This window comes from Taudactylus pleione, unplaced genomic scaffold, assembly GCF_031769625.1.
Source record: "Taudactylus pleione unplaced genomic scaffold, aTauple2 ptg000597l, whole genome shotgun sequence".
NCBI lineage: Eukaryota > Metazoa > Chordata > Amphibia > Anura > Myobatrachidae > Taudactylus > Taudactylus pleione.
The window spans coordinates 788,745-804,987 of NW_028284999.1; the positions used below are offsets into that span (position 1 = coordinate 788,745).

The following is a 16,243-nucleotide window of genomic DNA, read 5'->3' on the forward strand; positions in this document are numbered from 1 at the left end:
CGGTTTTGTTTCCTATTCACGTTGCTCAGAGACTGAGCGGTACACGGAGCAGGCGATAAGTGGTCATACCTGTAAATGACTGTGTGTGTTAATCATAGTACAGAGTGGATGGCTGTTTGTACAGTGTGATTGGGGTAATTTACTGTAGTTCTCCTTTCCTCATCAGCGCTCTATAGCAGGGGAATTAAAGCATCTTAATGTCATTATCAGAAGGTATCCTCAGTATCGTAAGGTACTAAATGTCCACAACTGGCTCCTCTATGCGCAAATCAGATCCCACACAGTCATAGGAAACATTTGTTTGATTTTAATTAATTTTAAAGCGCTTAAATAATATAATATAACGCTTATGATTGACAAAAACTTTAAATACGCTGGACGTGGCCTGAGAGCCTCATACCTCAGCCCTGAGACCTCCCCGTCTGGCGCAGCTGTATGTAGCGCTCGTTATGTATCAGACATCTGAGGTTTCTGTATGTTCTCTATTCTGTATTCATCGTCCCCCTCTGCAGCGTCTTTATCTGAGTTCTGTTCCCCCCAGGTTGGCGATAACCAACGCAACCATGACCGGTGCTCTTCTGAAAATGACAGACCGGAGCCATAGGCAGAAGCTGCAGCTCAAGGCATTGGACACCGTGCTGTTTGGACCCCCTCTGTGTGAGTAACCCCCCTCCCTGTCTTATCCACAGTGCTCCGTTATGTACCATAGGTTTGGGACTATCCTCATGGCCACGGAATATCTGCTTTACTGGCGGCGGCTAGGGACCCGCGTGACCTGTGATACGGGCGTAGATGGTAGTAGTGGGAAGTATTGTACGATGGGGCTGAGCTCAGCCGTTCCCAGACCTGATGTCTTGTGGAACAGTTCTATCTCTGGCTCTTTCAGAGGAAGCGGACCGCGCTCAGTGCGCTGACGCCCAGCTCTCTGCCATAGTGAGGAAGGAGGGGAAGCCAGGAGAGGGCGCTGTACTTGTGGCTGAGCAGGGACAACATCTGGACATCTGCCCAATAATCAATGACTTATCTCTGCCTTCCTGTCCGTACATCCAGGGCTGCGCTGACCGTGTTAGAGTAAATACATAACATGCCAAGCAGATATAGATTACACACTTACACCTACACTGATTCTTCATAAGGGAACTGTCCAAAAACTAAAGGAAGAAGTTGTACTTAGGGTGACTGTTCGCCTGGTCATATAGTTATACGTGTTATATGTGCTTCTAATTATATGTTTAGGAAACGAGCTTGTTCTCTAATATACAACAAAGTACAAGAAAAGTTGTGTAAGTGGTAATATTTCTCTGCCGGATCGGCCTCTGCGCCACATTCGTGGAACACTATAAGTGAGCTGCTACCTACAAACCATTAGATAAAAACTGCTGGTCATTTATTAGTTACCTGTTCTATATACAGTGATTAGTAAGGTGGCCAGACATCATTTTACTTTAATGAGTGAACAGGGAAGTGCTTCATATGGGTTGTCCCCGGAGAGGTCAGACGGTGCCCTGGGCGCAGCCGTGGACACAGCGGTTTTGTGAGCTGTACCACTGAGCAGCGGTGTCCATGTATTAATGTGGAGGTCCTTATACAGACAGGTAACTGTGACTAACCTGTGTGTGTGTGTGTGTGTAATGGTGCATACACACGGTCAGATTTGTTAGATGAATGATAATGGTGCATACACACGGTCAGATTTGTTAGATGAATGATAATGGTGCATACGCACGGTCAGATGAATGATAATGGTGCATACACACGGTCAGATTTGTTAGATGAATAATAATGGTGCATACACACGGTCAGATTTGTTCGATGAATGATAATGGTGCATACACACGCTCAGATTTGTTAGATGAATGATAATGGTGCATACACACGCTCAGATTTGTTAGATGATTGATAATGGTGCATACACACGGTCAGATTTGTCAGATGAACGATAATGGTGCATACACACGGTCAGATTTGTTAGATGAATGATAATGGTGCATACACATGGTCAGATTTGTTAGATGAATGATAATGGTGCATACACACGGTTAGATGAATGATAATGGTGCATACGTACGGTCAGATTTGTTAGATGAATGATAATGGTGCATACACACGCTCAGATTTGTTAGATGAATGATAATGGTGCATACACACGGTCAGATGGATGATAATGGTGCATACACACGGTCAGATGAATGATAATGGTGCATACACACGGTCAGATGAATGATAATGGTGCATACACACGGTCAGATTTGTTAGATGGATGATAATGGTGCATACACACGGTCAGATTTGTTAGATGAATGATAATGGTGCATACACACGGTCAGATGGATGATAATGGTGCATACACACGGTCAGATGGATGATAATGGTGCATACACACGGTCAGATGAATGATAATGGTGCATACACACGGTCAGATGAATGATAATGGTGCATACACACGGTCAGATGAATGATAATGGTGCGTACACACGGTCAGATGAATGATAATGGTGCGTACACACGGTCAGATGAATGATAATGGTGCGTACTCACGGTCAGATGAATGATAATGGTGCGTACACACGGTCAGATGAATGATAATGGTGCGTACACACGGTCAGATGAATGATAATGGTGCGTACACACGGTCAGATGAATGATAATGGTGCGTACACACGGTCAGATGAATGATAATGGTGCGTACACACGGTCAGATGAATGATAATGGTGCGTACACACGGTCAGATGAATGATAATGGTGCGTACACACGGTCAGATGAATGATAATGGTGCATACACACGGTCAGATGAATGATAATGGTGCATACACACGGTCAGATTTGTTAGATGAATGATAATGGTGCATACACACGGTCAGATTTGTTAGATGATTGATAATGGTGCATACACACGGTCAGATTTGTCAGATGAACGATAATGGTGCATACACACGCTCAGATTTGTTAGATGATTGATAATGGTGCATACACACGGTCAGATTTGTTAGATGAATGATAATGGTGCATACACATGGTCAGATTTGTTAGATGAATGATAATGGTGCATACACATGGTCAGATTTGTTAGATGAATGATAATGGTGCATACACACGGTTAGATGAATGATAATGGTGCATACGCACGGTCAAATTTGTTAGATGAATGATAATGGTGCATACACACGCTCAGATTTGTTAGATGAATGATAATGGTGCATACACACGGTCAGATGAATGATAATGGTGCATACACACGGTCAGATGAATGATAATGGTGCATACACACGGTCAGATGAATGATAATGGTGCATACACACGGTCAGATGAATGATAATGGTGCATACACACGGTCAGATGAATGATAATGGTGCATACACACGGTCAGATGAATGATAATGGTGCGTACACACGGTCAGATGAATGATAATGGTGCGTACACACGGTCAGATGAATGATAATGGTGCATACACACGGTCAGATTTGTTGTCAGATCTGAACGATAACTATTTTAAAAATCTTTCAATCATACATATCTGAAAGAAAATCTGACGTGTTCCTGCAACGATGAACCATGCGCGGTCCCGCATGTCAGACAATATCTGACATGCACTGTGTGTGTAACTGTACATATTACGGAGCACTGTGTGTGTGTAACTGTACATATTACGGAGCACTGTGTGTGTAACTGTACATATTACGGAGCACTGTGTGTGTAACTGTACATATTACGGAGCACTGTGTGTGTGTAACTGTACATATTACGGAGCACTGTGTGTGTGTAACTGTACATATTACGGAGCACTGTGTGTGTAACTGTACATATTACGGAGCACTGTGTGTGTAACTGTACATATTACGGAGCACTGTGTGTGTGTAACTGTACATGTTACGGAGCACTGTGTGTGTGTAACTGTACATGTTACGGAGCACTGTGTGTGTGTAACTGTACATATTACAGAGCACTGTGTGTGTAACTGTACATATTACGGAGCGCTGTGTGTGCAACTGTACATATTACAGAGCACTGTGTGTGTAACTGTACATATTACAGAGCACTGTGTGTAACTGTACATATTACAGAGCACTGTGTGTGTGTAACTGTACATGTTACGGAGCACTGTGTGTGTGTAACTGTACATATTACGGAGCACTGTGTGTATTTGTGTGTGTGTGTAACTGTACATATTACAGAGCACGGTGTGTGTTTGTGTGTGTGTAACTGTACATATTACGGAGCACTGTGTGTGTGTAACTGTACATGTTACGGAGCACTGTGTGTGTGTAACTGTACATGTTACGGAGCACTGTGTGTGTGTAACTGTACATATTACAGAGCACTGTGTGTGTAACTGTACATATTACGGAGCGCTGTGTGTGCAACTGTACATATTACAGAGCACTGTGTGTGTAACTGTACATATTACAGAGCACTGTGTGTAACTGTACATATTACAGAGCACTGTGTGTAACTGTACATGTTACGGAGCACTGTGTGTGTGTAACTGTACTTGTTACGGAGCACTGTGTGTGTGTAACTGTACATGTTACGGAGCACTGTGTGTGTGTAACTGTACATGTTACGGAGCACTGTGTGTGTAACTGTACATATTACGGAGCGCTGTGTGTGTAACTGTACATATTACGGAGCACTGTGTGTGTGTAACTGTACATATTACAGAGCACTGTGTGTAACTGTACATATTACAGAGCACTGTGTGTGTGTAACTGTACATATTACAGAGCACTGTGTGTAACTGTACATATTACAGAGCACTGTGTGTGTGTAACTGTACATATTACAGAGCACTGTGTGTAACTGTACATATTACAGAGCACTGTGTGTGTGTAACTGTACATATTACAGAGCACTGTGTGTAACTGTACATGTTACGGAGCACTGTGTGTGTGTAACTGTACATGTTACGGAGCACTGTGTGTGTGTAACTGTACATGTTACGGAGCACTGTGTGTGTGTAACTGTCCATGTTACAGGACACTGTGTGTGTAACTGTACATATTACGGAGCGCTGTGTGTGTAACTGTACATATTACGGAGCACTGTGTGTGTGTAACTGTACATATTACAGAGCACTGTGTGTAACTGTACATATTACAGAGCACTGTGTGTGTGTAACTGTACATATTACGGAGCACTGTGTGTGTGTAACTGTACATATTACGGAGCACTGTGTGTGTGTAACTGTACATATTACGGAGCACTGTGTGTGTAACTGTCCATATTACGGAGCACTGTGTGTGTGTGTAACTGTCCATATTACGGAGCACTGTGTGTGTGTGTAACTGTCCATATTACGGAGCACTGTGTGTGTGTGTAACTGTCCATATTACGGAGCACTGTGTGTGTGTGTAACTGTGCATATTACGGAGCACTGTGTGTAACTGTACATATTACAGAGCACTGTGTGTAACTGTACATATTACAGAGCACTGTGTGTGTAACTGTACATATTACGGAGCACTGTGTGTGTAACTGTCCATATTACGGAGCACTGTGTGTGTGTGTGTAACTGTGCATATTACGGAGCACTGTGTGTGTAACTGTACATATTACGGAGCACTGTGTGTGGAACTGTACATATTACGGAGCACTGTGTGTGTTTGTGTGTGTGTAACTGTACATATTACAGAGCACTGTGTGTGTTTGTGTGTGTAACTGTACATATTACAGAGCACTGTGTGTGTTTGTGTGTGTGTGTAACTGTACATATTACGGAGCACTGTGTGTATTTGTGTGTGTGTGTAACTACATATTACAGAGCACTGTGTGTGTTTGTGTGTGTGTAACTGTACATATTACGGAGCACTGTGTGTGTAACTGTACATATTACAGAGCACTGTGTGTAACTGTACATATTACGGAGCACTGTGTGTGTTTGTGTGTGTGTAACTGTACATATTACAGAGCACTGTGTGTAACTGTACATATTATGGAGCACTGTGTGTGTAACTGTACATATTACGGAGCACTGTGTGTGTGTAACTGTACATATTACGGAGCACTGTGTGTGTAACTGTACATATTACGGAGCACTGTGTGTGTGTAACTGTACATATTACGGAGCACTGTGTGTGTGTAACTGTACATATTACGGAGCACTGTGTGTGTGTAACTGTACATATTACAGAGCACTGTGTGTGTAACTGTACATATTACAGAGCACTGTGTGTGTAACTGTCCATATTACGGAGCACTGTGTGTGTAACTGTACATATTACGGAGCACTGTGTGTGTTTGTGTGTGTGTGTAACTGTACATATTACGGAGCACTGTGTGTATTTGTGTGTGTGTGTAACTGTACATATTACAGAGCACTGTGTGTGTTTGTGTGTGTGTAACTGTACATATTACGGAGCACTGTGTGTGTAACTGTACATATTACAGAGCACTGTGTGTAACTGTACATATTACGGAGCACTGTGTGTGTTTGTGTGTGTGTAACTGTACATATTACAGAGCACTGTGTGTAACTGTACATATTACGGAGCACTGTGTGTGTAACTGTACATATTACGGAGCACTGTGTGTGTAACTGTACATATTACGGAGCACTGTCTGTGTGTAACTGTACATATTACAGAGCACTGTGTGTGTAACTGTACATATTACAGAGCACTGTGTGTGTAACTGTCCATATTACGGAGCACTGTGTGTGTAACTGTACATATTACGGAGCACTGTGTGTGTGTAACTGTACATATTACAGAGCACTGTGTGTGTGTAACTACATATTACAGAGCACTGTGTGTGTAACTGTACATATTACGGAGCACTGTGTGTGTGTAACTGTACATATTACGGAGCACTGTGTGTGTGTAACTGTACATATTACGGAGCACTGTGTGTGTAACTGTACATATTACGGAGCACTGTGTGTGTGTAACTGTACATATTACGGAGCACTGTGTGTGTGTAACTGTACATATTACAGAGCACTGTGTGTGTAACTGTACATATTACGGAGCACTGTGTGTGTGTAACTGTACATATTACAGAGCACTGTGTGTGTAACTGTACATATTACGGAGCACTGTGTGTGTGTAACTGTACATATTACAGAGCACTGTGTGTGTAACTGTACATATTACAGAGCACTGTGTGTGTAACTGTACATATTACGGAGCACTGTGTGTGTGTAACTACATATTACAGAGCACTGTGTGTGTAACTGTACATATTACAGAGCACTGTGTGTGTAACTGTCCATATTACGGAGCACTGTGTGTGTAACTGTACATATTACGGAGCACTGTGTGTGTGTAACTGTACATATTACAGAGCACTGTGTGTGTGTAACTGTACATATTACGGAGCACTGTGTGTGTGTAACTGTACATATTACAGAGCACTGTGTGTGTGTAACTGTACATATTACAGAGCACTGTGCAGACTGCGGACAGATTATAGTGTTGGTGTTTTTGGATAATAAATGTGACTTATTGCGTTCTCTGCTGCCCGGCATTTCCTCATCCCTAGCAACGAGCCACAGACTGCAGCACGTCGTACACACAGCGCTGATCATAAACACACGATTATTTTTAGGCCATTTAATTTATAAATTCGCACAGAATGAAACCCAACCCCAGCAACACAGCCAGAGGGAAACGTCCAAGTAACTCCTTCATAATAGGAGGAAGCCGGCTCCCCCAGGAACAGCCGGAATAAAGTGGGAGTAAGGCGTTGTGGCAGCGTGACGCACGTTTTTTGCCTCCTGTACTCCTCATACACTGAGCGCGTGCCGATTGCTGCGAGTGATGAGAAGGGATGTGCGCACAGCACTCTTTCAGGTTTTCTAGCGCAGTTTAGAAAGTAAAGTGATGATCTCCTTAGTCGCCATGGACAATAGCACTTTTTTTCTTTGCGCCAGTTACCATGAATGACCGCCATGTTATACATGTTATGTGGATATCGGATCCTGTCAGTTTTTGGTGTGTTTCCCGACACGTTTCATTCAGTAAAAGATAGAGTGGGGCTTCTTCGGTGGGGTTACCATTTTATTTAATGTGTACTGGACTACTCCACCATATAGTAATGGGGTGTACTATGCTGCTCCACCATATAGTAATGGGGTGTACTATGCTGCTCCACCATATAGTAATGGGGTGTACTATGCTGCTCCACCATATAGTAATGGGGTGTACTATGCTGCTCCACCATATAGTAATGGGGTGTACTGTACTGCTCCACCATATAGTAATGGGGTGTACTGTACTGCTCCACCATATAGTAATGGGGTGTACTGTACTGCTCTACCATATAGTAATGGGGTGTACTGTACTACTCCACCATATAGTAATGGGGTGTACTGTACTGCTCTACCATATAGTAATGGAGTGTACTGTACTGCTCCACCATATAATTATGGGGGTGTACTGTACTGCTCCACCATATAGTTATGGGGTGTACTGTACTGCTCCACCATATAGTTATGGTGGTGTACTGTAGTGCTCCACTATATAGTTATGGGGTGTACTGTAGTGCTCCACTATATAGTTATGGGGTGTACTGTAGTGCTCCACTATATAGTTGTGGGGTGTACTGTACTCTCCACCCTATAGTAATAGTGTGTCCTTCACTGCTCCACCATATAGTTAAGGGGTGTACTGTACTCTCCACCCTATAGTAATAGTGTGTCCTTCGCTGCTCCACCCCCTAACATGGTGTGTCCTTCACTGCTCCACCCCTTAACATGGTGTGTCCTTCACTGCTCCACCCCCTAACATGGTGTGTCCTTCACTGCTCCACCCCTTAACATGGTGTGTCCTTCACTGCTCCACCCCTTAACATGGTGTGTCCTTCACTGCTCCACCCCCTAACATGGTGTGTCCTTCACTGCTCCACCCACTAGCAATGGTGTGTCCTTCACTGCTCCACCCACTAGCAATGGTGTGTCCTTCACTGCTCCACCCCTTAACATGGTGTGTCCTTCACTGCTCCACCCCCTAACATGGTGTGTCCTTCACTGCTCCACCCCCTAACATGGTGTGTCCTTCACTGCTCCACCCACTAGCAATGGTGTGTCCTTCACTGCTCCACCCCTTAACATGGTGTGTCCTTCACTGCTCCACCCACTAGCAATGGTGTGTCCTTCACTGCTCCACCCACTAGCAATGGTGTGTCCTTCACTGCTCCACCCCTTAACATGGTGTCCTTCACTGCTCCACCCCTTAACATGGTGTGTCCTTCACTGCTCCACCCCTTAACATGGTGTGCCCTTCACTGCTCCACCCCTTAACATGGTGTGCCCTTCACTGCTCCACCCCTTAACATGGTGTGCCCTTCACTGCTCCACCCCCTAACATGGTGTGCCCTTCACTGCTCCACCCCCTAACATGGTGTGCCCTTCACTGCTCCACCCCCTAACATGGTGTGCCCTTCACTGCTCCACCCCCTAACATGGTGTGCCCTTCACTGCTCCACCCCCTAACATGGTGTGCCCTTCACTGCTCCACCCCCTAACATGGTGTGCCCTTCACTGCTCCACCCCCTAACATGGTGTGCCCTTCACTGCTCCACCCCCTAACATGGTGTGCCCTTCACTGCTCCACCCCCTAACATGGTGTGCCCTTCACTGCTCCACCCCCTAACATGGTGTGCCCTTCACTGCTCCACCCCCTAACATGGTGTGCCCTTCACTGCTCCACCCCCTAACATGGTGTGCCCTTCACTGCTCCACCCCCTAACATGGTGTGCCCTTCACTGCTCCACCCCCTAACATGGTGTGCCCTTCACTGCTCCACCCCCTAACATGGTGTGCCCTTCACTGCTCCACCCCCTAACATGGTGTGCCCTTCACTGCTCCACCCCCTAACATGGTGTGCCCTTCACTGCTCCACCCCCTAACATGGTGTGCCCTTCACTGCTCCACCCCCTAACATGGTGTGCCCTTCACTGCTCCACCCCCTAACATGGTGTGCCCTTCACTGCTCCACCCCCTAACATGGTGTGCCCTTCACTGCTCCACCCCCTAACATGGTGTGCCCTTCACTGCTCCACCCCCTAACATGGTGTGCCCTTCACTGCTCCACCCCCTAACATGGTGTGCCCTTCACTGCTCCACCCCCTAACATGGTGTGCCCTTCACTGCTCCACCCCCTAACATGGTGTGCCCTTCACTGCTCCACCCCCTAACATGGTGTGCCCTTCACTGCTCCACCCCCTAACATGGTGTGCCCTTCACTGCTCCACCCCCTAACATGGTGTGCCCTTCACTGCTCCACCCCCTAACATGGTGTGCCCTTCACTGCTCCACCCCCTAACATGGTGTGCCCTTCACTGCTCCACCCCCTAACATGGTGTGCCCTTCACTGCTCCACCCCCTAACATGGTGTGCCCTTCACTGCTCCACCCCCTAACATGGTGTGCCCTTCACTGCTCCACCCCCTAACATGGTGTGCCCTTCACTGCTCCACCCCCTAACATGGTGTGCCCTTCACTGCTCCACCCCCTAACATGGTGTGCCCTTCACTGCTCCACCCCCTAACATGGTGTGCCCTTCACTGCTCCACCCCCTAACATGGTGTGCCCTTCACTGCTCCACCCCCTAACATGGTGTGCCCTTCACTGCTCCACCCCCTAACATGGTGTGCCCTTCACTGCTCCACCCCCTAACATGGTGTGCCCTTCACTGCTCCACCCCCTAACATGGTGTGCCCTTCACTGCTCCACCCCCTAACATGGTGTGCCCTTCACTGCTCCACCCCCTAGCCATGGTGTGCCCTTCACTGCTCCACCCACTAGCCATGGTGTGCCCTTCACTGCTCCACCCCCTAACATGGTGTGCCCTTCACTGCTCCACCCCCTAACATGGTGTGCCCTTCACTGCTCCACCCCCTAACATGGTGTGCCCTTCACTGCTCCACCCCCTAACATGGTGTGCCCTTCACTGCTCCACCCCCTAACATGGTGTGCCCTTCACTGCTCCACCCCCTAACATGGTGTGCCCTTCACTGCTCCACCCCCTAACATGGTGTGCCCTTCACTGCTCCACCCCCTAACATGGTGTGCCCTTCACTGCTCCACCCCCTAACATGGTGTGCCCTTCACTGCTCCACCCCCTAACATGGTGTGCCCTTCACTGCTCCACCCCCTAACATGGTGTGCCCTTCACTGCTCCACCCCCTAACATGGTGTGCCCTTCACTGCTCCACCCCCTAACATGGTGTGCCCTTCACTGCTCCACCCCCTAACATGGTGTGCCCTTCACTGCTCCACCCCCTAACATGGTGTGCCCTTCACTGCTCCACCCCCTAACATGGTGTGCCCTTCACTGCTCCACCCCCTAACATGGTGTGCCCTTCACTGCTCCACCCCCTAACATGGTGTGCCCTTCACTGCTCCACCCCCTAACATGGTGTGCCCTTCACTGCTCCACCCCCTAACATGGTGTGCCCTTCACTGCTCCACCCCCTAACATGGTGTGCCCTTCACTGCTCCACCCCCTAACATGGTGTGCCCTTCACTGCTCCACCCCCTAACATGGTGTGCCCTTCACTGCTCCACCCCCTAACATGGTGTGCCCTTCACTGCTCCACCCCCTAACATGGTGTGCCCTTCACTGCTCCACCCCCTAACATGGTGTGCCCTTCACTGCTCCACCCCCTAACATGGTGTGCCCTTCACTGCTCCACCCCCTAACATGGTGTGCCCTTCACTGCTCCACCCCCTAACATGGTGTGCCCTTCACTGCTCCACCCCCTAACATGGTGTGCCCTTCACTGCTCCACCCCCTAACATGGTGTGCCCTTCACTGCTCCACCCCCTAACATGGTGTGCCCTTCACTGCTCCACCCCCTAACATGGTGTGCCCTTCACTGCTCCACCCCCTAACATGGTGTGCCCTTCACTGCTCCACCCCCTAGCCATGGTGTGCCCTTCACTGCTCCACCCACTAGCCATGGTGTGTCCTTCACTGCTCCACCCCCTAACATGGTGTGCCCTTCACTGCTCCACCCCCTAACATGGTGTGCCCTTCACTGCTCCACCCCCTAACATGGTGTGCCCTTCACTGCTCCACCCCCTAACATGGTGTGCCCTTCACTGCTCCACCCCCTAACATGGTGTGCCCTTCACTGCTCCACCCCCTAACATGGTGTGCCCTTCACTGCTCCACCCCCTAACATGGTGTGCCCTTCACTGCTCCACCCCCTAACATGGTGTGCCCTTCACTGCTCCACCCCCTAACATGGTGTGCCCTTCACTGCTCCACCCCCTAGCCATGGTGTGCCCTTCACTGCTCCACCCACTAGCCATGGTGTGTCCTTCACTGCTCCACCCACTAGCCATGGTGTGTCCTCCACTGCTCCACCCACCACCCCCTCTATAGATGGTGTCCGGTGTACATCTGATCCTGTTTGTTTTTAATGTGTCCCAGACACATTTCCTCCTGTAAAAGAAAAATGAGGCTGCTTAGGTGGAGTCAGTGTTTTATTTTAATGTGTACTGTACTACTCCACCCTCTAATAATGGTGTCTACTGTAGTGCCCCCCCCCCCCCCCCCCCCCCCCCCCCCACACACACACACACACACACACACTCTGAATTTATGGTATATACTGCACTGCTCCACCCTTCCCCTCTGTTAATAGTATGTACTGTACCTCCTCTATTAAAGGTTTGTATGGTTTTGCCCACTGGTGCAATTCCTCCACCTCCTCTTGATTAGTCCATCCACCCTTCCCCCTCTCATAGTGCACTGGGTTTCTCCATCCTTTCTACCCTCTCGTACTGCAATGAGTTGCTCCATCCTCTCTACCTTCTCATTGTGCACTGGGTTGCTCCATCCTCTCCCCCTCTCATTGTGCACTGGGTTGCTCCATCCCCGCCCCCTCTCATTGTGCACTGGGTTGCTCCGTCCCCTCCCCCCTCTCATTGTGCACTGGGTTGCTCCGTCCCCTCCCCCCTGTCGTTGTGCACTGGGTTGCTCCGTCCCCTCCCCCCTGTCGTTGTGCACTGGGTTGCTCCGTCCCCTCCCCCCTGTCGTTGTGCACTGGGTTGCTCCGTCCCCTCCCCCCTCTCGTTGTGCACTGGGTTGCTCCGTCCCCTCCCCCCTCTCGTTGTGCACTGGGTTGCTCCGTCCCCTCCCCCCTCTCGTTGTGCACTGGGTTGCTCCGTCCCCGCCCCCCTCTCGTTGTGCACTGGGTTGCTCCGTCCCCTCCCCACTCTCATTGTGCACTGGGTTGCTCCATCCCCTCCCCCCTCTCAGTAAGCACTGGGGTGCAGTGAGTACATGCACATTGTCATTTTGAGGAAGTTGACCTTGATTTGCATCCTGTGATCTCTGTACCTGATAACGCAGAGTTTCTGGCTGTCTCTCCCTGTGTCCCTCATTGTTACCTGATCTGTGTCTCCCCTCAGCCCAGTGCAGTTCTGGTGGTCTCGTTGTATATACATGAAATCCCGTCATGTATACCATCTGTCAGAGGGAATAAGACACATATGGCAGCAGTGAGCTGTATAATAAAGAATGATCCATTCCTGCTCTCTCTAAATAAACCCTTACCCATTATAGAATAAACACGGAGGGTGCATAGACAGGACACGAGCACGCTCGGAGCCTCGTGCATTGCAGGGCGTTCTGCGGGCGTCGGTTGCCTTAGTTTCATCGAAGTAAATAGGCTTGCAGGGCAATATGGCGACATTTGCTGAGAGACTGGCCAATGGCACCATATGCCAATATTTATGGTGGTTTTCAGGTCTATTCCTGTACTGTGGAAGGGATGCAATGTGTCGCTTCTCCTGCAGTACAGACCTGCTCATTTTCCTCTCACTTTCATAAGAAAACGAGGCAACACCGAGAAAAGACTGATATTGAAAAGGATGGTTCTAAAGTGGTCGGAGGACTCCAGGCAGCGAAGCTTATCTGTGCCCACTGACCGGATCCACAACTACAGCGTTATGCTCGGCATGTAGGAGGTGCTTGGTAAATGACCTCCTCTGAGCTGGAACCTGAGACATGAGGTGCAGCTGGTCTGGGATCTCAGCGTCTCCCCCCCCTTCATTATAATTTAGTATCATTATTTAGAACCTGAGCAGTATCATCCTCACAGTATTGGAAGTGTCTTCCAGATCCGGCTGGTATCACATGACTAAACATGGTTGGGTACGGGATGCCAGCGCTCGGGATCCCGGCACGGTTAGGATAGCTTGTCGGTCAGTATCCTAACACTCCCACCCTGGTGTCTAAACCTAACCTCCCTTCCCCCCTGGTGTCTAAACCTAACCTCCCCTCCCTTCCCCCCCTGGTGTCTAAACCTAACCTCCCTTCCCTCCCTCCCCCCCCCCCCTGGTGTCTAAACCTAACCTCCCTCCCCCCCCCCCCCCCTGGTGTCTAAACCTAACCTCCCTTCCCCCCCCCTGGTGTCTAAACCTAACCTCCCTCCCCCCCCCCCCTTGGTGCCTAAACCTAACTGCCCTTCCCCCCCCCCCTGGTGCCTAAACCTAACCTCCCTTCCCCCCCCCCTGGTGCCTAAACCTAACTGCCCTTCCCCCCCACCTGATGCCTAAACCTAACTGCCCTTCCCCCCCCCTGGTGCCTAGACCTAACTGCCCTTCCCCCCCCCCTGGTGCCTAAACCTAACTGCCCTTCCCCCCCCCTGGTGCCTAAACCTAACTGCCCTTCCCCCCCCCCTGGTGCCTAAACCTAACTGCCCTTCCCCCCCCCCTGGTGCCTAAACCTAACTGCCCTTCCCCCCCCCTGGTGCCTAAACCTACCTGCCCTCCCCCCCCCCGGTGTCTAAACCTAACTGCCCTCCCCCCCCCGGTGTCTAAACCTAACTGCCCTCCCCCCCACCCCCACCCCCCCCCCGGTGTCTAAACCTAACTGCCCTACCCCCCCCCCCCCCCCGGTGTCTTAACCTAACTGCCCTTCCCTGCCCCTGGTGTCTAAACCTAACCGCCCTTCCCCGCCCCTGGTGTCTAAACCTAACTGCCCTTCCCCGCCCCTGGTGTCTAAACCTAACTGCCCTTCCCCGCCCCTGGTGTCTAATCCTAACCGCCCTTCCCCGCCCCTGGTGTCTAAACCTAACCGCCCTTCCCCCCCCTGGTGTCTAAACCTAATCGCCCTGCCCCCCCCTGGTGTCTAAACCTAACCGCCCTTCCCCCCCCTGGTGTCTAAACCTAACCTCCCTTCCCCCCCCTGGTGTCTAAACCTAACCTCCCTTCCCCCCCCCTGGTGTCTAAACCTAACGCTCCCCCCTAGTGCCTAACACTCCCCCTAACCCCAGTACTTACCGTCGGGGCACCGGGATTCTGACGGGTGTGGAGATGCCAGAGCCACCATCCCGACTTTTGGGATTTTGGACGCCCGTATATCTCTCTGCCGTATATACACACAAAGCGAGTGATGTCAGGTGCTGCGCACTTTGTTATAGCAGTTTGTTCATTGGCCAAGTCAGTGATATGGGACAGACACTCGCAGTGATATGGTAACGACCACTGAGAAACATCCTAGTTGATCTGTATGTTGTGACCGTTCCATGACTTTACCCTTAGCCCTTACTCATCCTTCCCTCCTCTGTCAGGTGTTTGTAGTTTGCTGTATATGAATCCTGTGATAATTGCTTTTATTCCCAGTGACCCGTCATAACCACCTCAAAGACTTCATGCTGGTCGTGTCCATCGTCATCGGGGTTGGGGGCTGCTGGTTCGCCTACATCCAGAACCGTTACTCCAAGGACCACATGAAAAAGATGATGAAAGACCTGGAGGGCCTGCACCACGCTGAGCAAAGCCTCCATGATCTTCAGGAGAGGTGAGTGTCCTCCGGGGGGCAGCTGTGACCAATGTGAGGACACTGGGGGGAACCACATCCCAAACTGGGGGGTCTGGACTGAAATGTGTAACTGAGCCCAGCTGAGATAAAATTATGAGAATTATTCTGAATAATTGGACGTTTACTACCAGTCTGTCCTGTTAATAGAGAGATATAGATGCAAATGCACATGTGACCATAACATCTGTCAGTAAGGAGGGACCTGTGGCTGCGTTGTGGCGAGGCCTGCGTCTGTGGCTGCGTTATGGGAGACCTGCGTCTGTGGCTGCGTTATGGGAGACCTGCGTCTGTGGCTGCGTTATGGGAGACCTGCGTCTGTGGCTGCGTTATGGGGAGACCTGCGTCTGTGGCTGCGTTATGGGAGACCTGCGTCTGTGGCTGCGTTATGGGGAGACCTGCGTCTGTGGCTGCGTTATGGGGAGACCTGCGTCTGTGGTTGCGTTATGGGGAGACCTGCGTCTGTGGCTG

General features: G+C 49.5%; 1 protein-coding gene across 4 annotated transcripts in view; it reads left to right on the plus strand.

The window, feature by feature from the left end:
* STIM1 (stromal interaction molecule 1) overlaps nucleotides 1-16,243 on the plus strand; it is a 142,801-nt gene that overhangs the window by 67,897 nt on the left and 58,661 nt on the right. For all 4 annotated transcript variants that reach the window (XM_088453870.1, XM_088453871.1, XM_088453872.1 and 1 more), the window contains exons 5-6: nucleotides 542-657; nucleotides 15,577-15,754. In XM_088453870.1, the coding sequence (XP_088309996.1) occupies nucleotides 542-657; nucleotides 15,577-15,754 (294 nt within the window). The remainder of the gene's footprint in view (nucleotides 1-541; nucleotides 658-15,576; nucleotides 15,755-16,243) is intronic.